This window comes from Biomphalaria glabrata, chromosome 12, assembly GCF_947242115.1.
Source record: "Biomphalaria glabrata chromosome 12, xgBioGlab47.1, whole genome shotgun sequence".
NCBI classification, from domain to species: domain Eukaryota; kingdom Metazoa; phylum Mollusca; class Gastropoda; family Planorbidae; genus Biomphalaria; species Biomphalaria glabrata.
The window spans coordinates 34,591,008-34,618,318 of NC_074722.1; the positions used below are offsets into that span (position 1 = coordinate 34,591,008).

General features: G+C 38.4%; 1 protein-coding gene and 1 long non-coding RNA gene across 2 annotated transcripts; both read right to left on the bottom strand.

The window, feature by feature from the left end:
* Positions 1-8,600: 8,600 nt before the first annotated feature.
* LOC106065779 (antichymotrypsin-2-like) lies at positions 8,601-17,756 on the bottom strand. The gene is made up of 6 exons (XM_056005326.1): positions 17,727-17,756; positions 16,073-16,289; positions 14,388-14,518; positions 11,695-11,839; positions 10,482-10,667; positions 8,601-8,889 (listed from the first exon to the last, which is right to left on the bottom strand). The coding sequence occupies exons 1-6, from the start codon at positions 17,754-17,756 to the stop codon at positions 8,678-8,680; spliced, it is 921 nt and encodes a 306-aa protein (XP_055861301.1). The 3' UTR covers positions 8,601-8,677.
* Positions 17,757-19,364: 1,608 nt separating this feature from the next.
* Positions 19,365-23,148, bottom strand: LOC129922187 (uncharacterized). Its single transcript, XR_008774167.1, has 3 exons — positions 23,109-23,148; positions 21,009-21,184; positions 19,365-19,498 (listed from the first exon to the last, which is right to left on the bottom strand). It is a non-coding gene; the product is annotated as an uncharacterized LOC129922187 (long non-coding RNA).
* Between the last annotated feature and the right edge of the window lie 4,163 nt (positions 23,149-27,311).

Genomic DNA, 27,311 nt, shown 5'->3' on the forward strand with positions numbered 1-27,311 from the left:
ACACCAATGGGAGAAAACATTTTGAATATTTAATAAATTTATAAAATGTTTCGAGTTATTTCCCTTATATGTTTCTGCCAAAGAGTTGCGACTATCAAATCTCGAGTTAGTGGTAAAGAGCTTGATCTTCTAAAAGAGTGGTCTCGAATTCCAGTCCTCTTGAAGACCTGATTTTTAAACATCGAGATATTTAAGGCGCTCTTGTATCCAAAAAAGTACCAAGCTTTTGTTGAATAAAGAAAAGGCGATTGATTTTTGTGCTGGCCACGTTACCAATTCCCATTGATCGCTAGGAAATTTCTTTGACCATATTCATTTACTATGTAGATAATATATTTAAAAAAAAGAAGTTATTCTTATTACAGAGTCGTATAGATATTGTGGACTTTAATTAGTGGAACTTTAGAAAAAGTATCAACATTGGAATCCTCCAGAAATTAACATTTAGCATCTCCAGCGCTTAGAATTCAGCGGTTCTCAACCTTTTAAGCTCGGTGATCCCTTTTTACAATATACCACTCTAACGCGACCCCCCCCCCCCCCCCCCATAGACACACACAGCAATAGAAGAATTGACAATAACAATCCTTTATTTTTGATGGTCTTAGGCGACCCCTGGCAAATCGTCAATCGACCCCCCAAGGGGGCAGCGACCCACAGGTTGAGAACCCCTGGCTTAGATTAATACACGTTCATATATGGATCACACATTAAGCCATGTATATCTACTTCCTCAGTCTTAGTCTTGTTTAACGTACAGTCGAACCATTTGTTCTGACCACAGGTCATTCGGAACAGCCGCTTCTCCAGAACGAGTTTTTTAAGTATCCCAACTAAACTTATTGCACAGTTGAATCTATTCGACCTCATCTGGACGTGTTCGTTTTGGTGCTAATAAACAGCAAGTCTGATTAACCGGATTTGTATGTATTGGTGCTACGTTTTGGTGCTAGTAAACAGCATGTCTGATTAACCGGGTTTGTATGTATTGGTGCTACGTTTTGGTGCTAGTAAACAGCATGTCTGATTAACCGGGTTTGTATGTATTGGTGCTACGTTTTGGTGCTAATAAACAGCACGTCTGATTAACCGGATTTGTATGTATTGGTGCTACGTTTTGGTGCTAGTAAACAGCATGTCTGATTAACCGGGTTTGTATGTATTGGTGCTACGTTTTGGTGCTAATAAACAGCATGTCTGATTAACCGGGTTTGTATGTATTGGTGCTACGTTTTGGTGCTAGTAAACAGCATGTCTGATTAACCGGGTTTGTATGTATTGGTGCTACGTTTTGGTGCTAGTAAACAGCATGTCTGATTAACCGGGTTTGTATGTATTGGTGCTACGTTTTGGTGCTAGTAAACAGCATGTCTGATTAACCGGGTTTGTATGTATTGGTGCTACGTTTTGGTGCTAGTAAACAGCATGTCTGATTAACCGGGTTTGTATGTATTGGTGCTACGTTTTGGTGCTAGTAAACAGCATGTCTGATTAACCGGGTTTGTATGTATTGGTGCTACGTTTTGGTGCTAGTAAACAGCATGTCTGATTAACCGGGTTTGTATGTATTGGTGCTACGTTTTGGTGCTAATAAACAGCACGTCTGATTAACCGGATTTGTATGTATTGGTGCTACGTTTTGGTGCTAGTAAACAGCATGTCTGATTAACCGGGTTTGTATGTATTGGTGCTACGTTTTGGTGCTAATAAACAGCATGTCTGATTAACCGGGTTTGTATGTATTGGTGCTACGTTTTGGTGCTAGTAAACAGCATGTCTGATTAACCGGGTTTGTATGTATTGGTGCTACGTTTTGGTGCTAGTAAACAGCATGTCTGATTAACCGGGTTTGTATGTATTGGTGCTACGTTTTGGTGCTAGTAAACAGCATGTCTGATTAACCGGGTTTGTATGTATTGGTGCTACGTTTTGGTGCTAGTAAACAGCATGTCTGATTAACCGGGTTTGTATGTATTGGTGCTACGTTTTGGTGCTAGTAAACAGCATGTCTGATTAACCGGGTTTGTATGTATTGGTGCTACGTTTTGGTGCTAGTAAACAGCATGTCTGATTAACCGGGTTTGTATGTATTGGTGCTACGTTTTGGTGCTAGTAAACAGCATGTCTGATTAACCGGGTTTGTATGTATTGGTGCTACGTTTTGGTGCTAATAAACAGCACGTCTGATTAACCGGATTTGTATGTATTGGTGCTACGTTTTGGTGCTAGTAAACAGCATGTCTGATTAACCGGGTTTGTATGTATTGGTGCTACGTTTTGGTGCTAATAAACAGCATGTCTGATTAACCGGGTTTGTATGTATTGGTGCTACGTTTTGGTGCTAGTAAACAGCATGTCTGATTAACCGGGTTTGTATGTATTGGTGCTACGTTTTGGTGCTAGTAAACAGCATGTCTGATTAACCGGGTTTGTATGTATTGGTGCTACGTTTTGGTGCTAGTAAACAGCATGTCTGATTAACCGGGTTTGTATGTATTGGTGCTACGTTTTGGTGCTAGTAAACAGCATGTCTGATTAACCGGGTTTGTATGTATTGGTGCTACGTTTTGGTGCTAGTAAACAGCATGTCTGATTAACCGGGTTTGTATGTATTGGTGCTACGTTTTGGTGCTAGTAAACAGCATGTCTGATTAACCGGGTTTGTATGTATTGGTGCTACGTTTTGGTGCTAATAAACAGCACGTCTGATTAACCGGATTTGTATGTATTGGTGCTACGTTTTGGTGCTAGTAAACAGCATGTCTGATTAACCGGGTTTGTATGTATTGGTGCTACGTTTTGGTGCTAGTAAACAGCATGTCTGATTAACCGGGTTTGTATGTATTGGTGCTACGTTTTGGTGCTAGTAAACAGCATGTCTGATTAACCGGGTTTGTATGTATTGGTGCTACGTTTTGGTGCTAGTAAACAGCATGTCTGATTAACCGGGTTTGTATGTATTGGTGCTACGTTTTGGTGCTAGTAAACAGCATGTCTGATTAACCGGGTTTGTATGTATTGGTGCTACGTTTTGGTGCTAGTAAACAGCATGTCTGATTAACCGGGTTTGTATGTATTGGTGCTACGTTTTGGTGCTAGTAAACAGCATGTCTGATTAACCGGGTTTGTATGTATTGGTGCTACGTTTTGGTGCTAGTAAACAGCATGTCTGATTAACCGGGTTTGTATGTATATAAAATAAACAGAGCTGCCATGGGTAGGACAACTATTCTAATCGATGACCGTATCGAATTGGCGATTTTTTTTTTTCCTTGTGAGCTCGTAAGATGGCGAAAGAGAGGCGCTCCATGAAATCACAATGAAGAAGCAAGCAATAGAACAAAAGAATACTATAAAAAAAAACAAAGCTTATTGAAGGGAAAGAATCGTTAGTTACTGCCACTTATCTAAACATTTTAGGGTTTATGCTATGGATTTTGTTATTGATTTATGTTTTGTCAAGTTTAATGTGTAATTGTGCAAAGTTTTAACTTGATCCTAGAATGGGAAACAGGAGAAAAAACATGTTTAAATATTTTGCAAGACAGACAGACATGACAGACAGAGTTGAGTTGATACAAGCTTTGTAAAAGTCTGGGTCACCTTGCATTTAAAGACTACTAAGGCAGAGAACTCATACAACTAATGCTTAAAATGTATTGAGGACCCCCCCCCCCCCCCCCACACCCAAAAAAAACCTTGTAGAAATATATAGGCGCACATGATGTCGCTGTTTTATGTTACGTAATCTTTAGTTCCTAAGAACAGAAGAGTGGGCCTATAGAAAAGTGTGCGGTGGCTGAGTGGTTAGGAGCTTTGCTTCCAAACCCGAGGTCCCGGGTACGAATCTCGGTGAAGACTTGGTTTTCGTATTGCGGAATTTTTTTTTAGGACGCCCCTGAGTCTCCCTACCTTATGGGTACCTGACCTAAGGGAAGTAAAGATGGTTTGCCAATGGTCTGGTTGCTTGTCGTTAGCAGTTAGCCGGAGATACAGATGACTTTAACATCATCTTCTATAGAGCGCAAGATCTGAAAGGGGAACTTTACTTACTAAATAGACCAATGTCAAAGTATATCTAGACATAATGCACTATATTCAGAAGTGTTTCTTACCTATGTCAAAGTATATCTAGACATAATGCACTATATTCAGAAGTGTTTCTTACCTATGTCAAAGTATATCTAGACATAATGCACTATATTCAGAAGTGTTTCTTACCTATGTCAAAGTATATCTAGATATAATGCACTATATTCAGAAGTGTTTCTTACCTATGTCAAAGTATATCTAGACATAATGCACTATATTCAGAAGTGTTTGCTACCTATGTCAAAGTATATCTAGACATAATGCACTATATTCAGAAGTGTTTGCTACCTATGTCAAAGTATATCTAGACATAATGCACTTTATTCAGAAGTGTTTCTTACCAATGGCAAAGTATATCTAGACATAATGCACTATATTCAGAAATGTTTGCTACCTATGACGAAGTATATCTTTGTGTAAATGGGCACTGGCCAGTTGAGCATGAACAGCCGTAATTATGAACAGCAAGACGATCATTTTGGTACTTACAAACACTGCTGAATATGTGCATTATGTGTAGATATACTATGTGAATATAGGACATTATTTCTAGATATACTTTGTTATATTTCTTATACGGATTCGTTAAAATTTGTAGTTTGAGATCAGACGTTAGAATCTCTTGTTATTTGTCTCTGTAGGGTTTCAGTGTTGGCGTTATCAAATTCATCGTTGAGTCGATACAGTGGGTTCTGGTATTACCCTGGTTGACCTGTATGGGAGCCTAAAGGCACTACGCCTAACAGCAGAGTTTCTCGCCAAGGCTCTACGGGAGGACTAGTCCTTCCAGCCTTGTTACCAATCGGAGTTCATCTCAGGTATTACCCTGGATACTGTGGTTGTTATTTTTGTAAGTCTTTTTGGTCAAAAGTTAAGGACAGTTCTTGTATGCTCCTATCAAGATTGATGTTTATAAACCAGTGTATACAGTACCTGTTACAAAGACGAATCATTGACATGAAGTTATGAAACTGTGGTGTTGTTGAAATCAATGTTGGCAAGCAACAAAATATAAGGCGCTTACTTTATTAACACTATTTAAGTAATTACTTAGAATGAACTTATGATTCATTATCTTCATATTTATTTGTCAATACTTTTCGTTCACATTATTTATTTCAATATGAATTTATAAATACCATTGTATTAAATTAATATTGTCTATTTTAAATCATCATACACATCGTTTTATTTATGTACAACTGAGTATCTATGGTGTGTATGTTGGGCTGAACTTCTTGACTAGTAGAATTATCAAGTAAAAAAAAAATCTTAAATACACACACATTTTGTAAATTAAAATCATTTTGGGGTGTCATTCAATATGGAAAACGCCAATCCTATGCATTTCCCGCAATTGTGGAATCTAGTGAAAGAAGCTTCTCGCGCCTCAAACTAATGAAGAATTACGTGAGGTCACAATTCTCGTAGATAGATTGAAACATTTGGTAATTATTGCTATTAAGCGTGATGTATGTAGGAAATAGAATTTTTATGATGTACTGTATGACTTCGCGTATGTATACACTTAACGATAGATAACACTATTGTATTCTTTGTTACAACTTTAAATTTCATATCCCATTGCTGAATAGTGTTTCATGGATAAACAATTATTTGATGAATGATTTCGGGTGTGACCTGAGCTAGCCAGGAAAACCAGTGACTTGGCAGAATTCAAATCATTTGGGTAATATGCATGACTGAATGCATGACGCGTAGGACGTAATCATCTTCTTTTTTAAAGAAGATCTTATCTTCTTGAATAGATCAAAATAGACTTTTATCAAACTTTCATGATTCAAAATGATAAATCTTTATTTTTTATTTCTAAATTTATGCGTGCTGTTATCGTGGGACACGGTAACTTTGGACTGTGACTTAGCGGTAGAGTGCTAGGCATCCAAATCGAGGTCTCGGGTTCAAATCCTGGTAAAGACTGGGATTTGTAATTTAGGGATCTTCGGGCAACTCTGAGTCTTAAATGGGTACCTGGCATTACTGTAAAATGTTTGTAAAATGTTTTACTTAATTCGGATGTTCCTTCAGAGTTGAAGATAATTACTTCCTAGTCCAAACCTCCCGCAGGACGACGGGGGATGGGAGCGGGCAGGGTTTGAACCCGGGACCATCGATAAGTCCGAACGACAGTCCAGCGTGCAAACCGCACGACCAGGAGTTGAAAAAAGTAAACGTAAATTAGGTGTAAATTATTAAATTAAACAATTTTATAACTTATTAAAGATATACAGCGGCCGCCTGATTTACCAGGAGCTCCTGGAAATCTCCTGAAATTGCGCAATATATGAAAAAGTCATGGAAATCTTCGGAAATTATTAAAAATCTTTTGAAAACTCATACAAATCTCATGAATTATATATATACAAAAATGTTCCTATTAGGGTGTCATACAGAAAACGCCAATCCTAAGGGAGATAAATAAAAACGGCATTATGCATTAGCCGTAATTTTGGAATCTGGTGAAAGAAGATTCTCGCGCCTCAAACTAATGAAGAATTAGGTGAGGTCACAATTATCGTAGATAGATTGAAACATTTGGTAATTCTTGCTATTGAGCGTGAAGGAAATAAGATATTTATGAAAGACTGTATGACTTCGCTACACGCAAGGCTCGTAAAGTAGTTCTGTACGTAGTAAAGAATGAATAAAGTGCAAAGACGAATTTATTTTCTAATACAAACTCTAAAATTTCACTTGTTATCCGCTCCCCTACGCACACTTGGCCCCGCAAAATCTGTTTTGCATAGGGCCCCACAACGGTTGAGTCCGGCCCTGCTATTTAGTGACGGGCGAATGCAGAGTAGATTACTTATTCCACTTCTCCCCCCCCCCCCCCACCATCTTTTTTCGCCGCTAAAACAACGTGGGCTAGAAATAAAAAAATAGTGATCTTTCTATGACTTCTTGTTCGTAACGGTTAAGTCCGGCCCTGCTATTTTATGACGGGTGAATATTAGTTGTTCTCCCCCCCCCCTTCTTTTTTTTTTCGTAGGGTAACTCTAGTCCGACTTGCCGAAATAAAATACTGATCTTTTCTTTATTTCTTGTCCAAACTCTTGAACCATGAAGAGAATTATACATATAGATTAAAGTTATTATTAATTTCATGGATAGCTGGAGTTGGAGTTTATTTAGTATTAAATGTTCTCGAGTAGCCCCTAATGAGCCAAGCAAAGAAAAGAACCTGACAAACAATGGCTCTACCTAACTGTGTATCTCTCATGTGATGGATGTTAAATCTGTATTGCTGTCAACTTTATGACCAATTACTCAGCAAGTGTTTGAGTTTCTTGTTCGGGTGTATCCCAGTGCAGTAGACTAACAACACAAATAAACACAACCGATTTTAACAAGTGAAAAGATGTGGTCAACACTGATGAACAATGAATAATAAGTTTAACCCAATAAAAGGCCACAGTCAGAGTCTCTGTCAAAAAAAAACAAGTCTTTACCCAAGAGAATCCTATCGCTAACTGATTTTCCAGTCTCTAACCCAAATATCCCAAGCGTCACTAGTCCCGTTCAATATACGTCTCCTATGGTGCGTCTCTAACTAACTAATAATATAAACTAGGTGCCTAACACTCGTTATAACAAGTGGACAACAGAAATACACTACATATAGAGGCTTCAGTGAGTAGGAATCTCAGCCTGTGAGCGTAAGATCTAGATAGATGTGAAGTCAAGTGCTGGAACAAATGAATGATACATATATATTAAACATAAATAAATAGCAGCACCAGGGACAAAGTTAGGCATTACTGCTAGGCAGGTCACTTGTTAGAGCCTCGGTCGGTGCAGTCCCTTATTTTCTTCACATTTAACTCACTACTTCCTCTTATCTAAAAACCTATCCCCTGGTGTATGTATCATTCATTAGTTTCACCACTCCGTCTCACATTTATATTTAGTTGTTTGGTCTGTTTCTTATTTGAATAGTAATAAATTTGGTATTGATAAAAAGTCATAAACATCGAAATTTAAAAAAAAAGAATTATTTAACAATGGATCTGATTTACCAAAACTAACGGTCACGTGATAATATTGATAAAACAAGAAAAAAAAAGCTGTCACGTGATAACCTATGTTGATTAAAATTAGATCGTAATTTGTATTGAAGAAATAGTGAAACACGGGGCTCAATGTTGTTTGTTTATGATTGGTGAATGAGGTCCATTATGTAATATTGCCTAGGAGAACGTAGATTCACGTGATAATATTGATAAAACAAGAAGAAAAAAAAAGCTGTCACGTGATAACCTATGTGGATTAAAATGAGATCGTAATTTGTATAGAAGAGATAGGGGAACACGTGGCTCAATGTTGTTTGTTTACGATTGGTGAATGAGGTCCATTATGTAATATTGCCTAGGAGAACGTAGATTGGTGGGGGGGGGGCGTGTAAACCATGAGCTAACTGCACCGGGTAACACTGTTTCTAGTAACGCCACTGACAACCAACACTCACAAATCAAACAAATAATGTATTCGTTTAGGAATGCATTTATTTAATGAACCTAGGATTATAGGTTTGTTTATATTTATTTTTTTTAAGAATTGTGTTTTAACCCGAGAATTTCCCTTGGAAGAGAATCTGTCCAGTTTGATTGTCTCTCAGGAAGTACACGAAGGGATGGTCAGCGATGAAACTTTCTCTGGGAGACGGGTCAGCAGAAACCGGAACTAGTCCAGAGTAGGTCATAGCCGCTGCCACGGTCCCACTTTCTTCAACTTCGATAACAGCCTTGTGCATAACTTCGCTGACGTAGACTTGACCTAATTGCAAGGTAGAGAGAAAATTGTGACTCCTTGTTTGTTACGTATAGTTAAATAAGAGTGTCGTATTTTCACACATATAACCCGCGGTTTATACATATATTTTTTTTTTATATTACAAACAAAGGACAGCTGTGCGGGGTATACATAATTTATTTTACTCTGAAACATAGCATAACGAAACTAAGGACCTACCGGTTTGTCTTTTATACCTCCTCTAGTTGGCTGTGTGGTTGTGAAATGTACATTGGAAAGCTTTATGAAAATCTCATTATAAGCCTCAAGAAAACAAATAGTACCGATGCAGCAGAGAATTTTAAATTTGTCAGCAATATAATTGTGACAAGTTTATAGAAATTCACGCGTTTCATATGCGAATTATATAAGGTCCCAATTTCGAATTCGGGATTTTTAGGGCGTCCCTAAGTCCACCCAACTCTAATGGGTACTTGATTAATTAGGGAACGTTGAGGAGGCTGGCCGTTGTGCTGGCCACATGGCATCCTGCTCGTTAACCGCTGGCCAAAGAAACAGATGACCTTAACATCATCTGCCCTATAGATCTCAAAGACTGAAATTGGAACTTTATTATTTACTTTTACCTGCTATTTTATGGTACTGCATATCATTGACATTCACCGTTCTATACTAGACAATTCTTTTGAAATCGTAACAATAGTTAATTGAATAATTGAGACACACACTATTGACATTGAACTTTGTACATTTTACCTAAGAATATATTGTTATAAACCTGGTGGTGGCACAGATGGGGGTAGTGGTGTGAGTGTAGTCAGTCGACGCAAATCGCCCCAGGCCAGCGCTAGACGAGCGGTCAACCGTGACGAGTTACGACGATCGGCCGAGACGAGTGTCAACAAGAGGCTTCGTGAAGAATCGCCGTCGTGAACAGAGCTCATTAGCGTCACGAGAATTGTAGTCATCTGACCACATAGAAACGTCGAGCGGCGTTCTGTCCGGTTCTAGAAGGCCAGTAGGGACCCTATATAAAGAGCGGAGGTGTCGCAGTCAAGACGGTTCACGACAGAAGGTCTACGACAGGAGCTCAGAACACGGTGGACTACAGCACAGTTCAACTGTGTGGTTCTGTACGGAGCATTACGACGGTTCAGTGCGGAGTACTGTCAAGTACAGTTGAGACGAACGGCGTCTTGATCTTGGTCTGTGATCGAGTCCGACACAACGAGCCCAAGTGTGTGAAGTCAGTCCCGAACTGTTGAACCCAGTGCAAGCCCGGAACGAGACGGAGAGGCCAGTGCAAGACTTGATACGGCGGAACGGTGTTATCGGAGAGATATTTGTTATCGCAGAGCTATTTGTACTGTTCTACGTGCTGCCAATTGTACAGTATTGGCTGTTATTTATGGACATTAAACCTTTACGTTATTTTGGAGCCCTGACTTGTCAAGTTCTTTAAGTTGGTGGTGTATGGTGCAGTTTGCAGAGAGCCTGGATAGTGAGATTCGTAACAATATATATATATATATATATATATATATATATATATATATATATATATATATATATATATATAGTCACATTTAATGATTGTGTTACAACTTCATGATTACCTGACGATATTCCTCTAAAATCAGCTCTACCGTTGTCAAAAGCTTTTGTAATACCCATGTCTCTTAAAGTAGGAATTAGAGACAGCGTGGTCTCTGTCTTGAATTTAGGTATGGCTAGGTCCACGCGATCATATTCTAGTCCAGTGAAGAGTTGTTGAACTTGACCTGGCCTGGCTATAATTTCCTCTGCAAACAAAAGAGTGTTTAGTTAAATGAGATTTATCCCACACCCATATTCAGATCAAGTTTAAATTATACAGAAAACATGAATCGTAGGACAAACCTAACCAGATAATTATCACTTAGTGGTATTGAGTCTTGTTTTAAATAGAAAAGGGAGTTTAATCCTACAGTATTGAGTCTTTGGCTCCGTAATTATTTTTCTCGTTCCGATAGTATTATTCGTTTTGCTTATTTGTATTTCACTATCCTGTTAGGATTAAACTTCGAAAACTTTTTTATTGTAATCAGAAAATGTTATTTTTGGTATTGAATTATTGGAGAATGCATGCTCTTTATACGCAACCCAACCCTTATATTTATAAATCCAAAATTTAATTTAGTTTGATGGAAGTCAAATCAAAAATGGTATTGTCAATTAGGAGAGAAGAGTTAAAGATATATGGCAGTGATTTTTGCCGTTTTTGTTTTTCTTATACATACGATTTTTTTTTAAAAAGATTTGTTTAAATATTTTGCCTCTTTTGCTACATTCACTTTTGTTACGATACATTCTCTTTTGTTACGATACATTTTCTTTTGTTACGATACATTCACTTTTGTTACGATACATTTTCTTTTGTTACGATACATTCACTTTTGTTACGATACATATTTAATAGTTATTCGTGAATTAATCTCGAGACCAAAAGAGTAGATAGAATCAGACAGGAACTATGACATGGGTGGAGACTTTAGAAAAAGTGACATTAGAGACGCTGAGAGTAGAAGATTCGACGACCTTTTCCCTTGCAGCTAAACGTGTCAATGATGTACTAAAGCGTTATCAAGTTCTTTAAAGCCGCGTCTGAATAGCATTTTTAGTTTCCCATTTTACTCTTTTATTTACCCCTCCCCCCACACACACTCTTTCGCTTTCCTCCCCCCAGTTTCACTTTTTCTCACTTTTACTTCGACTCCTTCACTATCTCTTCCTCTCTATTTAATCTCCCACTTTCAAGTTCCATTCATTGCTCATCTCATCAAAACGTACCCAGGTCAGTGATGCCATCCAGTTCCTGCGGTAAAGCGATGTACAGGCTGAATCTGCCTCCGCTAAAGGAGAGCTCACCGACATCCACCTTGTTGACATCATCTTTTTTTAGTTTCATCCACCTCTCGTCATTCATAGTCTCAACCTAAAGGGGAGACAACAAACGAATGTCGTGGTGCGTGTAAAGTGTAGGAAAAAAAAAACGGTGTTTTAATAAAGAGAATTCGTAGCCGGTTGTTAAAGTCTTTTTGGAGGCCAATTTATTGTCTACCTGTTGTCGCTACATAACTTCATTATGTTTCATTGTTGTCGCAACAAGTTCTCATTATGTTTCATGGTTGTCGCTACATGTCCTCATTTTGTGTCATTGTTGTTGCTACATGTCCTCATTGTGTTTCATTATTGTTGCTACATGTCCTCATTGTGTTTCATTGTTGTTGCTACATGTCCTCATTGTGTTTCATTATTGTTGCTAAATGTCTTCATTGTGTTTCATTGTTGTTGCTACATGTCTTCATTGTTGTTGCTACATGTCTTCATTGTGTTTCATTATTGTTGCTACATGTCCTCATTGTGTTTTATTATTGTTGCTACATGTCTTCATTGTTGTTGCTACATGCCCTCATTGTGTTTCATTATTGTTGCTACATGTCTTCATTGTTGTTGCTACATGCCCTCATTGTGTTTCATTATTGTTGCTACATGTCTTCATTGTTGTTGCTACATGTTATCATTGTTGTTGCTACATGTCTTCATTGTGTTTCGTTATTGTTGCTACATGTCCTCATTGTGTTTCATTATTGTTGCTACATGTCTTCATTGTTGTTGCTACATGTTGTCATTGTTGTTGCTACATGTCTTCATTGTGTTTCGTTATTGTTGTTACATGTCCTCATTGTGTTTCATTATTGTTGCTACATGTCCTCATTGTGTTTCATTGTTGTTGCTACATGTCCTCATTTTGTGTCATTGTTGTTGCTACATGTCCTCATTTTGTTTCATTGTTGTTGCTACATGTCCTCATTTTGTGTCATTCTTGTTGCTACATGTCCTCATTCTGTTTAATTATTGTTGCTACATGTCTTCATTGTGTTTCATTATTGTTGCTACATGTCCTCATTGTGTTTCATTGTTGTGTCTCTTAGATCAAAAAAAAAACGTGTTTGTCTGGAATAGTGTGTAAAATATTAAATCCTTAATGAAACAATATGTGTGATTGTTATGCTCGGAGGCCTTTCTCTTTCTCTCAGTGTTGTTTTGTTTGACATGTTTCGGATGTTCCTTCAGAGTCGAAGATAATTTACTTCCTAGTCCAGACCTCCCGCAGGACGACGGGGGATGGGAGCGGGACCATCGATAAATCCAAACAACAGTCCAGCGTGCAAACCGCACGACCAAACAGCCATGTGTTATTGTTATGCTCGGAGGCGTTTCTCTTTCTCTCAGTTTTTCCCTGTATGAATCTCTAAGTTAAACATTCCTTTTCAGTCAACAAGTCCGTCGTCTTTTGTTTTTCTCAATAATATGTTTGCAAGTCCTAAGTGTCTTGTCTGTGAACTTTCAGTTATCAAACTGGATTACAAAATATAAACATGTGGGCTTCAAAATATGAACATGTGGGCTTCAAAATATGAACATGTGGGCTTCAAAATATGAACATGTGGGCTTCAAAATATGAACATGTGGGCTTCAAAATGTGAACATGTGGGCTTCAAAATATGAACACGTGGGCTTCAAAATTTGAACATGTGGGCTTCAAAATATGAACATGTGGGCTTCAAAATATGAATATGTGGGCTTCAAAATATGAACACGTGGGCCCAGGACCGGCCTTAGGCTATTGCAACCTATACGGTCGTAGTGGGCACCGCGCTTTCATAGGCCCCACGCTAATTCTGGGTACAAATTATTAGCTTAAATCATTATAACTTATAACAAGGTTCCCGCGGCCTCCTGATTTTACAGGAGTTCATGGAAACCTGCTGAAAAATAGACAAAAATTGACATATTGCGGTGTTATTCAATTACTTGAGGCCTTGAGGCGAACAATTTACAAAGATTGAACAGTTTGGAAAATTTTGCTATGGCTGCTGAGTTTGATCTATGTAGGAAACAGAAAAACAGAGTTTGAGTTTTGTTGATCTACTGTATGACTTCGCTACACGCAAGGGTAAAGTTAATTTGATTGTGATTTCGTATTTGGTAAATAATGAATAAAACGCAAAAAAAAAAACGAATTTATTGTATAATACAAAATCTTAATTTCACCTATTATCCTTATCCCTACCCAGACTGGCCCCCGAGCAATTATTTTCGCATAGGGCCCCGAAATGGTTAGGGCCGACCCTGCGTGGGGCTCAAAATATGTACATGGGGGCTTCATGGGAAGCATGTTCGAGAGGCCCAGTGCACTTGAACTTGACTTGGCTTGGCTACCTAGAAGGGGAGAGTTGTGTTTACTGAGCGCCTAAAGGCAGCACGGAAAACCAACTCCTAGATACCCCCTCCCCTCACTGGTCCACAAATGAGATTGGACCATAGCGCTCTGAGCATGGTATAAGCATGAAAGTAGCGCTATATAAAAAAAAAGCAATAATAATAATACAATATGAAGGTGTACGGTTAAAAAAAAAACATGTGGGATTCAAATATGAAGGTTTGAAAGAAGAAATCGACTTTGTCTTTGTACTCACTTGTTTCACTGCGCCACCAAGCTGATAGAAATATTGATTTCTTGTGTCATGTGGATCAAAAGTTCTTTCCCATGTTCCATTGAAGAAAATTGTGTTGACCAGAAGCATAACAGTATCAGTATCAATAGTTCCTGTAAACATCACAAATAATGTATCACTCACAATTTCAAACAGGTCCTACTGCATTCCTCACCAGTCTGCGGACTCGAGGACAAGCCTTATTACGCAAGCCCTTGACTGGGACGCACATTGGAAGGGAAAGGTTGGAAGACCAGTCTGCGGGCTCGAGGACAAGCCTTATTAAACAAGCGGACTCGAGGACAAGCCTTATTAAATAAGCGGACTCGAGGACAAGCCTTATTAAACAAGCCCTAGACTGGAACACACATGGGAAGAGAAAGGTTGGAAGACAGACGCAAAAAAAAAAAAAGATCTTTTTGTTGTGTCTGTTCTATTTATGGGAATGTTTCTGTTTTTTTTATCTCTCTTCATTGGAGAAAAGAGTCTTTGTAAATGAAAAGTTTCCATAAGGATCAATAAAGTTGTCTTAGTCTTACTATTAGTCTCTATGGCACTATGCCTCTTATGTCTGAATGGCTCTATGTCTATTGGCCGCGCTCTAAGTCTCTATTATGATTCAGTGTTTATTCACGAATGCTTATATCTACTTGTTAGACTACGTATGTACGAAGACCATTGTTTCTTCCTTTTGGTGAAATGTCGAGACGTTATTTCTTGACAGATGATCCTGAATCCTCCACGAAGCCCATTCATGCTATCGGTGCTACATACATCTAACGTATTTGTGGGTTTAGATATAGTCACTGGAAGGTTTTTAATGGACCTCATTCACCAATCGTAAACAAACAACATTTAGTCACGTGATCTTATTGATAAAACAATGGAAAAAAACTGTCACGTGACAACCATCCTGAATTAAACGTGAGATCGTAAATTATATAGAAGAGATAAAGCACCACGTGGCTAAATGTTGTTTGTTTACGATTGGTGAATGAGGTCCATTCATTTTTGTATTTCATTTGGGGTCACATGCTGTACCTGTTGGCCTTGGGCCTCCAATTATTTAAGGCCGGCCCTGCTATTAGGAGTTTAGGGCTAGCTCATTTCTAAAAAGACAGACTGAAACTTTATAAGTCAATTCTTTGTCAGAAAAGGTAGTCACGAAGACAGGGCCGGCCTTAGGCCACTGCAACCTATGCGGCCGCAGTGGGCCCCGCACTTTCATAGGCCCTTCGCTAACTGTAGTTGAAAAATATTAAATTAAACCATTATCACTTATTTATAATAACAGGGTTTCCGCGACCTCCTGATTTTCCAGGACCTCCTGATTTTCCAGGACCTCCTGGAAATTTCCGCAAATTATTAAAATCTCATGCAAAATGGATAAAATTGTCATATTGGGGTTCTATAGGTGACAAAAAAAACAACACGGCATTGTCAACTTTCCTTTAATAAAACTTTACTGCAAAGACGAATGTATTTTCTAATGCAAATTCTTATTTTTGACATTCTGCTTATTCCCGCCCAGACCAGGCCCGCGCAAGCCTTTTCGCATAGGGCCCCGCAATAGTTAGGACCGGCCCTGCACAATTGGTGACACTATTTTTATTATGTATAAAAAAAGAAAATCTAAAATCTTTGTTGTACTCTGTGGAGACATTTACCTGGTGAAAGTGCATCTTGAATGATATTTTTAGTCTTGTCTGCGATGTAGTCGTTGATTGGTTTCTCTGGTCCTCCATTGGCGGACAGATCAATGTTGCCGGTTTGGGCTGAAAAATAGTTCCTGGTGTCGCGGATAAACTTTGGAACTATTTGGAAGTTAGGTCCGACAAATATGGCGTTGGCGGCGTTAAGTTCTACATCTCTTAATGCGTTTATCTGTAATATGGGACAGAATATTAATATTTATTATTGTTATAATAATGTTATAACCCTATTCGCGACGCAAAAGGGTTAACTGTGTGTGATCAGCTGACATATGTGACACAGGCCAGTAATACAGTTTAGCGTGCTATACTGAAAGGCAAGGGACAGTACTGGCATGATCTTTGCACGTGAATAGCGCCCGTGTTATGGTCATCTGATCATAAGCCTGCGCAGACCAGAGACACAGTGGTAGTTCAAGACCGGAGACCAGGACTGTTAGTCTACCATGAAGTCGGTCCTGGTAGAGTCCTCCAGTGAAACGTACGAGTCCAGGAAGAGACAGTAGAGTTTATGAGTTTAGTACGGCGATATACAGTCTAACGTTGTAGTAGTTTATTGTGTCGCCAATTGTGTCTTATTGGCTGTTTTATTTGACCCTTATTAAAGTACCAGATTATTTGGAGCCTTGTTGTCAAGTTCTTGTGTTGTGTTTAGTAATACTAATGAACATGATGTAATAATTATTGATAATGCATTGCCATTATTCTGAACAAAATGTAATTAATGATTTGGGGCTTGGCTAGACCTTTTTAGGGGCCCCTGAATTTTGACATTCGACACCAGTACATGAGATAAAGTACTCAAAAAATATGTCTTAATTCCAATATAAGTAAAATTAACAAAAAAGTTTTAATGACCAATGCCGTTGTTGGCCAGATAATACACAAGGGACAAATCTCAAATCATATCGCCTCACGTCGTGCTTTCTGTGCAACATAGGTCATCTATATCATCATCTAAATTAATTCTGTCATGTATTTTTTGACTCGAAGTAAATAGCATGATTACAAGCAGTGGCGTAATATTTAATATTCAATGTAAAAAAAAAAATAGAACATTCATTTGTTGGGAATCCCCCAAGTGGGAGTGGACTTTCGAATTTGCACCCCAATTCCTCCACCCTAGCTACGCCACTGATTATGGGTTAAAAAAAAGCGAAAATGACAAAAACTTTGATTGTGAGAGTAAACATTAATAACAACAGTCTCAATTGGGACATCCGGTCAACAGTTAGGTTGTAAATGACCTCGTAGAAATCTTCGTGGATCTGAACTTTCCTTAGAAGGGTCAAGATACTCGTTAGCTGTCCTGGTGTGGTACTTCTGAAGAACTGCTTATAATTTCAAAATATCTCTCAGCGGAGACAACAATGAATTATTTTTCCATTTCAATAATTGATCCACCAAATAGTTTGAGATACTCTTAAATAATGCAGTAAAAATAATGATAGTAATTATAATAACTATTTAATCTGATCTGCCCATTGACCTTTGTCGTAGGGGTGGTGTGACAGTTCGTGTAGCCAAATCTTTCCACTATTTCTGGTAAGCAGCTGTTCTTAGAAGAATATCACATGAGAGGCCCATGCCTTCTTGTACGTTATCCAACCAGCTCTTCTCTGGAAGACTCTTTCTTCATTCTTCCTCCGCTGTAAGAATGAATTTAGACAGTGGGTCACGTCTTGCTATAAGACCATTTCAAGTCAACTTTTGTCTCTTCACAGTTTATCGAGTTTCTACTTTTTTTACAAGCCTTTTGATCGTCTAAGACAGGAGTTCTCAACCTGTGGGTCGCGGCTTGGGGGTCGATTGACGATTTGCCAGGGGTCGCCAGAGACCATCGAAAAAATGAATAGTTTTGTCTATTCTTCTATTGCTGTGTGTCTGAGCGGGGGGGGGGGGGGTCGCGGCAGAGTGTGGGGTTGTAAAGAGGGGTCGCCGAGCTTAAAAGGTTGAGAACCGCTGGCTAAGAGCTGAGTGTACCCCAGAGTGTTTACTTGTAACAGTATAAACTCATTTGTTTTTCTTTTCCTGGTATCTGATACAAAGCATGTTTCTGTAGCAGTTACTCTCAAAGGTTTGAATTCTTCTTTCAGCTTCAGCGTTCAGTGTCCAACTTTCACAACCAAATAGGAGAACAGAGACCTCTGATACAATAGGAGATAGAAGTCCCAGTTTCACTGTCAGATGAATTGGTTTGACAATGTAACAGATTTTAAGATGTTTTAGTTGATACAGATGAAGGGTATCCATACCAACGAAAAAAGAATCTCCAAACTGCGATGTGTTTTATGTGTAGTCGTATTCCTGAAATTCACATTCGAAAACAAATTTTAAGAGGGAAGCTGCTGGAAAGGATCTATGGTCTCCTTCAGTCGCAAAGCGAATATGGGTCATCTCATGGAAATGAGATGAATGCCTGTGCATTATCTGTGGTCGGAGCGATGTCGCCCACACATCAGTTCCCCCTTCTACACGCAGCTGATGTATCCGAAGGAACGGCATGGCCGATACAGTTTGGGGTCAGCGGCGTCGCAGGTTCTGCCAGGGTGTAGTACTGTAAACTGTCTTAGGGTCGCCAGCTCCTGATGTTTCCTAAGGGTTGACTCCCGAAGCCTTTCACATGATTGGGTATAGCTGCATGGCAACAGAGGTTTGAATTCAGAGTTATCCTTCTCCTGGGTTGGTAGCCAGCCATGGCTATTGAGCCCCTCCTGTCCGAAGCTTACTGGTTAATGCGCATGGGATCAGCCCAAGCTATATAAAAAGACACCCTTACGACATTTCATTAAAGAATTTGAAATTGAGATCCACGACTGGGAAATGAATACCCTTGATCTCTCTTCTTGGCGTAAAGCTGTACATTTTGGTGCCACAAGATACGAGGCAAAGAAATCAACCCTCAGCAAAGAAGTCAGATCACAAAACAAAATGAGATTTAAAAAAAACTAACTCTGCAACAGACTTAAACCACCTATGCCTTGTGTGCGGCCGGATCTTTGATAGCGAAGACTGGACTCCATAGCCATTTTTAGAGTTCATAAAAAATTAAAGTAAAAGTACTTTCGACCACCAAGAAGAAGTTAGTAGCAGTAGCCGTTATATCACTAATACATTCGAGCTACTAATGTTTAGTTATACATTATTATTATTTCAGACCAGAATGACAGTAACTTCCAAACAATAGGGCACGTCAATGCAATAGTAATTAATAAAGTTACATGATTTACAAATGAACATTGATTGCTTACCTGCTGAATAAGCTCTTCATAAATTTGAAACACCGAGTTACCAAGGGAAGTAATGCCAAGTACGTTCTTTATTTCAGTTGCAGTGTCTCCCCTTGCCCCAAGAGACGTCATTGTTAAACATGAATGGATGCTGGTACATTTGATAAATAAAAAGTAGTTTTTAGATTTTATTTAACCGGAATAGAAAAATAGGTCATTACTTATAGCTAGTCTAAATATATAAGGAATATCTCTCGGAAATACACATATTAATTACGACAGTCATTCTAACGATTGACTTTTTTAAAATGAAAAAAAATGACAGATTTCTTAAGTGGAACGTTGTAAAGTTGACATTTGTTTTAAATTGTGTTTTCTGAAGTCGTACCATCGCCATCTTAAATTTGTCCAAAGGAATAAATCTACAATCAACCAATCAGCGACTACGAAAAGGAAGGTCCCAGGCTTTTTCCTCTTTGAAGATGGAAATTAATAAAATAAAAACTTCATTTCTTGATTGAAATCTTGTAGTTTAGAAATGAAACTTATAGAAATATAGGTCACGTCTGTCACGGACAATATTTACCTAATCTAATGGAACCTACCCTTTGCGACGTTGATATTAATTGTTGCTAGATATTTCGAAATAGGATATTTTAGCGTCATTGCTTCGAAGGCAGGATAGCATTGCGTCGAGGGTTGAATATCATTGATATCATTGCGTCATGGTTAGGATATCATTGCGCCATGGTTAGGATATCATTGCGCCATGGTTAGGATATCATTGCGTCGTGCTCACGATATCCTTGCGTCATGGTCTGGATATTTTTTAATTTTAAGTTTGTAAAAATGTTTTACATGTATCGGATGTTCCTTCAGAGTTGAAGATAATTACTCCCTAGTCCAAACCTCCCGCAGGACGACGGGGGATGGGAGAGGGCAGGGTTTGAACCCGGGACCATCGATAAATTGAACGACAGTCCAGCGCACGACCAGGCAGCCAGCCATATAATGGCGTCATGGTCAGGGAATCATTGCGTCGTGATCATGATATCATTGCATCATGGTCAGGGAATCATTACGTCATCGTCAGGATATCATTGCTCTTTATGGGCTGGATATTGCTCGCGGACCGTAGTTTCGGCATTATTGTTTTAGTAAATGCATCTCCTAAAATAAACAAAGTTAATATTAACTCACTGAGTCTGTATGTCTGTCTGTCTGAAGATATGTTTTACACTTTTGTTCTCCCGTTTCCCATTCTTGAATAAAAAAATATTCATTGTTAACCCCCCCCCCCCCCCCATCCCCAAAATAAATTAAAAAAGAAAATTAATTAATCATCGAATTAGTTAATCAATTAGTGGTAGTAATTATTTAATTTTTGATTGATATTAAAAAAAGAGACAAACTTTCGAGCTGTATTAAGATGTATGCTAGTACATATGCTGTTGTATTAAGTCAGTAAAAAATTGGAAATGTTTGTTTATTTTCATCTGTTTATTTTGATCATCATAATATACAGCATTTTGTATATTCCTTTATAACTAGCTTCATATTTTATAATGTCAAAAAAAAATGGATAAAAGTTTGTATTTTAACTATAGGTCTATAGAATTATTTTTTTTATACATAATTAAATACTTGATTATTTAAACTACCTGTAAGGTGAGTAGACGACATTAGACTGGTCCAGAGCTACCTTCTGGTAAAGTCTTTGAGAGAAATCTGAAGAAGCTAAAGACAAAGCCAACTGTTGCTGTTGGTCAGCACTGACCATTTGACCAAGAACTACCAAGGTTATGAAGAAGAAGATCATTTTTCTTTACTTCCAGGACTGTAAAAAATATTTTTTTTAAATAAACATTTATCGTTATTCTTAATATTTAAATAAAATATCAAAGAAATAACACATACACTAATTTGTACTGGCTACATGACATCTCTGGTGCATGTCAGGCAGAGTGCCAGTTGAGTCTTACAAAGAAACATATATGAGTTTTACAAGGAAACAGATGAGTTTTTATAAAGAAAAAGATGAGATGAGTTTTAAACTATCAGCCCCATGGCTCAAAATCAATATGCATTAGGCAATGCTAAATACATGTTATAGATGCTTGGATGCCTGGTCGTGCGGTGTGCGCGCTGGACTGTCGTTTGGTCGTCTTGATGGTCCCGGGTTCATACCCTGCCAGCTGCCATCCCCCGTCCCCCTTAGAAAGGGTGTGACGTAAGAGGTAGACTATCTTCAAATATTTATCCGACATTTGTCATACGTATGTTGAGTTTTTTTTTCTTTACTAACCACATAAAGCTAGCATTAACACTATACCCAGATACCCCCCCCCCCCCCCCCCGCCTCCTCTTTCAGGGGGTCGACAAAAGAGAATGACTGAGCCTGACCTAGAAGCACAAAAAATGCGCTATTGTAAAAGTCGATACAAAATGCGTTAAATATAGTTAGGAACACCAGCATGTCTATTTAAGACATTGTTTTCTATTCCGAAGATAGTACTTAATCACGCAAACGCAGCTGTGACATAGTTATTTTTCCTACATTGATTCAAAGCCTATGTCCGTCGGGGGGTCTGTTTAAGTTTTCCTTCCGTCGTCTGCGGCTGTCTTGGACAAGGGTGAGTGTTCTCAAGCTGTCTCTTTCACAGGTTGTCTGCTTTTCTCTATGGGACAAAGTGCCCAAACTGAAATAGCATTTCCAGGACAGCTCTATTGCGTCGTCCTCCTTTTTAGTTTTCCTGGACACCTCTACTGCGTCGTCCTCCTTTTTAGTTTTCCTGGACACCTCTATTGCGTTGTCCTCCCTTTTAGTTTTCCGGAACAGCTCTATTGCGTCGTCCTCCTTTTTAGTTTTCCGGGACACCTCTATTGCGTCGTCCTCCCTTTTAGTTTTCCTGGACACCTCTATTGCGTTGTCCTCCTTTTTAGTTTTCCGGGACACCTCTATTGTGTTGTCCTCCTTTTTAGTTTTCCGGGACACCTCTACTGCGTTGTCCTCCTTTTCAGTTTTCCGGGACACCTCTATTGGGTCGTCCTCCTTTTTAGTTTTCCGGGACACCTCTATTGCGTCGTCCTCCTTTTTAGTTTTCCGGGACATCTCTATTGCGTCGTCCTCCTTTTCAGTTTTCCTGGACACCTCTGCTGCGTTGTCCTCCTTTTCAGTTTTCCAGGACACCTCTACTACGTTGTCCTCCTTTCCAATTTTCAAATGAACACCTCTACTGCGTTGTCCTCCTTTTCAGTTTTCCTTATAAAGTAGACGCGATTGGCATTAGGTCTTTTCCCAGAACGACTTAGTATATATATTATCCTTCGGACTGCGGTCATTATGGTCTTGAGTTTTAACACATATTAATTTTTTTAAAAAAAGGTCCCCTTTCAGATGTATAGGGTTGATGATGTTAAGGCCATCTGTTTCTTTGGCCAACGATTAACGAGAAGGGTGTCATGTGGCCATCACAACGACCAACCGCCTTTACTTTCCCCCAACTAAACTCAGATACCCATAAGAGTTGGGTGGACACAGGGGCGCCCTAAAAATCCAAAAATTAAAAATCTCAGTCTTCACCGCGATTCGAACTCCAGGACCTCAGGTTTGAAATTCTATCGCTTTACCACTTAGCAACCGCGCCCCAAACACGAAATTTTTGTTCTATAAAAATAAGAACAAAAAATTTAAATAATATTTTCGTGTTTTAACATACGAAACAGCATTTTCGCAATAACTATAAGACATGACATATTACTGGAATAGGATGGTAACAGTATTCGCGATAGTGTCTACATACTATTTATATATAAAATACAGATAGCAAATGTAACCCTATAGTATAAAATTATAATAATAATTTTATTATTATTATTCATAATTATCAGCAATCAAAAGAAATATAATTTAGCATATTCACTCGGTATTTTTGTTCTAAGCTGGGGCATTAATTAGCATTGAACAACCTCCACTAATGGCTAATTATCTCCTCTTGCTTATCATGTTTGTCCAAGCTGTTTCATAGATGCGTCGGGAAACTGAGAGCTCTGGGTCACAGATGCTGACTTGAACAAAGGGTATACAGCAAGTGTTATAGTGGTAAATCAAAACGTTTATGCAAGAAACAATCACCTTTTTTTTCACAATGATTAATACTAACATATTGTTAGTAAATTTAAATTAATTTTATGTTGCGTTAGTAAAGTTTGACATATTAATTTCTATTTAGCTAAGAACATATTTTTATCCCAATTAAGTTCAAGACTTTTTATATTTCTATGCAAATTAGAAAAAGCTCATAATTAATGAAGTTCATTATTTCTGTTCAATTGAACATCTAAAAAGTTGTTGGATATGTAATGAGGTTACAATTACAAAACATGGAAGAGGTAAAATTTACAATTTTGTATTTAAATACATGCATTGTCTTTTGGTAAGTGAAACGTGCTTAAAGTATTACTCTAAAAAGGCGAAACAAGTTTAGGCTTAATTGGTAAAAAAATATGTAAGGCTTCTTTAAAAAAAAAAAAAAAGAAAGAAAAGCTTACGAATTGAAGAAATTATCCTTTTTTCTGTATATATATAAAAAATTTATATTTTGACATAGTAAGCTATTAATATTATAAAGTGTTTTAATGGCAGGTTTATAATTACCCACACATTGAACTCTATGATTTGATAGATCCAAAAAACTTCATATGACCAAGAAAAAAAAATTCTGTTCTGTAGATCATTGCATTTCCTGTGAAATGTATGCGGACTTTCATGTGTCTAGGACTCTAGGGGAAATTAGGACAAGCAAATGAGAGCAGGAGCTGTGGGCAGTTTCTGAACAAAGTCTTTACATTTGTTATTCTTTTTTGCGATGTAATATTTTCAAAGTGAATTTTTAAAAAAGCCCACAAAGGAGGATCCAAATAAAGAGGCATGTGATGCCCAAATAAAGAGGCATGTGATGCCCAAATAAAGAGGCATGTGATGCCCAAATAAAGAGGCAAAGAAAGATTAAGGCCCAAGGATTCCTATGAGGACAAATCTAAAATTGAATAACGCAAATTCTAAGGTTTCCTTTAAAAAAAAAAGATCTGTACTGGTGTGTCAAAATGTCTTGGTCAGCTTGTGTCTGTGTACTGTGTCATTGTTAACTGTTCTTTAATTAAAAATTCCCCTTCCAGAATTGCAGGTCTTCTGTCCCTGTGGCCAACGGTTAATGAGGGTATCATGTAGCCAGCACAATGACCGACCGACTATTGTCAGGTACGTATTAGAGCTGGGTTGACTACGAGGCGCCCAAAGATCCCCAAATTAAAAATCCCAGTCTTCATCAGGATTTGAACCTGGGACCCCGGTTTAAAAGCCAAGCGCCTTACCGCTCAGCCACAGCGCCTTCTGTTTTGTCATTCTTGTACAATAAAGACTAAAAGTATTTTTTTTTTTATAAGGTGACTACAATTCTCAAGTTTTCTTTTTAAAAATAACTTAAACTCTTTCTCTCCTAACCGACGATACAAACGTTGATTCCATCAGAATGTGGTAAATAATTACGGAGAGAAAGAGTTAAAAGTTTCAATCCAGGGATGCCCACACTACGTTCCGCGGCCTTATCCAGCCCACCTAAAGTGCCTACCAAACCCACAAAAAGTTGAGGACCACTGCCTCCAAGCAAAAATTGAAGCTACAGCAAAACGTAGACACATTTTTTATCTATTGGTATGAAATTAATCTGCGCAAAGCTTTGTTCGTAACACGAAAATAAACAAAAATAGACTAGAAATTTACTTTATTTAAATCTATCGAATCGGTGGTAAGCGCATCACAACTAATTAATTTAATTATTCACGTACATTTTTTCTTAAAGCTTATATTCACTCTATCTGTCTGTCCGTCTGTCTGTCTGTATTTGTTGTTTTTTTTCCTCTAACTTTCCATTCATGCGAAAGTTGGACACTAACTGCAGAACTAGAGAAGAGAATCTTAGCAATGAAAATGGGATGCGACGGAAGAATCACAGGTGTCACCTACAATGACTGCATCACAAATGAAGAGATTAGAATCACTACGGTAACCAGGCACCACGATGACCTGCTGACCACTGTCATATAGCGCAGACTTAAATTCTAAGGCTATATTGCAAGGTCGTCATTAAAGTGGGGCAGATGTATGAGGTAGGTATGTGGGGTTTATTCTAATTAGATGATCATTTAAAGATATGTTCTAAATTGGAAGATTGTAGACCGCTCTTTGCGAAAGGGGGACATTGATACTGTGCAGTTTGTTTGCACTCTAATTTCTCTGTAAATAGCTCGGCCCGTGTTTCCTGATGCCCATTGGTTGAGCCTCTCTTGATGACTGCTGGCTAACATTGACAGTGATTAGTTGGATGTGTGGCCTAGAGGCTAAGTAAGCTTCGGTTCGGCTTGGCTGCCTATCAAAGGACTCAAGATTCGACACTCGACTCGAGCAGAATGGTGTTTACTGAATGGAAAAAAATCTCCCAGATAGCACCTCCCACTGGTCTACAAATGAGATTGGATCATAGCGCTCTAAACATGCTGTAAGCATGAAAGTTGCGCTATATAAAAGCTATTAAAAATAAAATAAAAATGGTTAAAAAAAAGGGAACCGTAAATCTGTCCCCAATTTTGTAATCAAAGATGTTAAAATTCGACGTTATATAATAAATTATCAAAATTGATGTTGTCATCTCTCTTGATCTAGAGTTCAAGATGGTTTCTCTAAGTCATTGATTGAGATGCAGATTGTGAGTCTGTAAAGACAAAACTATCTGATTGTTATTGTATTCCGTCACAGATTCGACAGCTCATCTTAAGAAAACTGCTTGCCCAAAGGTCACTTGTTAGTAGTAGTCCACACAGCTGAGTCTACACAACACGTGCAGATTGGGTTAACTTTAGACTTGAGTTAACAAAGCGTTTTTCAAACTTAAATGCCTATAAAGAAAAGAATACAAACTCACGTTCCCCTTACAGACCTTATGGTCTATAGGTCAGATGATGAAACGGTCATCTTTTTCTGTGTCATGTGGCCAGCATAACGACCAACCGCCTTTGCTTTTCTTTAACTAACGTCAGGTACCCATTAAATCTGGGTGGACTCAGAGGCGCCCAAAGATCCCGAAATTAAAAATCCTCTTCACTAGGATTCGAACCCGGGATCCCCGGTTTGGAAGCAAAGCTCTTTTCCGCTCAACCACCGCGCGTTCACTTCATGTCTAATGATTAAGATTAATCCAATAATCTGAAATGAGGCTGTTCATTCTTTTAATCTCATTTAAATTTAAAAAAATGATACATAAAATCTTTAATTGCCTCATGTATATTTAGACTAATTTAAAGTGTGTCAAATTTATAAGATAATGCAAGATAAGGTAAAACTATACAGCATAATTATTGTCTCCGGTAATGTTGCCTTTCACCCTTTTTTTACTTCTTCACCACAAGGTGGACATAGAAAACACTTCAAGGACATAGAAAATACTTCGACATAGAAAACACTTCAAGGACACTCTCAAAACTTCTCTAAAAGCCTTCAGCATTGACCTGGGAGACTGAAGTACATGACAGAACATCATGGCGTAGCGCTGTGAAATCTGGTGCACAGGTTGCAGAGGAAAAGAGAACAGCGCTGGCAGAAGAAAAGCACCAGAGAAGAAAAGCAAGGCCAATGACACTAGCTCCAGCTGGAATAACCTGCCCAGTGTGCGGCCGAACATTCCGGGCTCCCATAGGTCTCACCAGCCACATGAAGAGGCACAAAACCCCAGTGCAAAGCCCTCAGCCTCCCTGGATGACAAAAGTGGTCATCATCAAACCACAATGGACGAACTATATATCTATATATATACTTCTTCATCCAAAACCAGGCACCTTTTAAAGTTTGGTAGATTCACTGAAAAAAAACCCACTAAAACTTCAAAACACAGTCTTCAACAATATTCCAA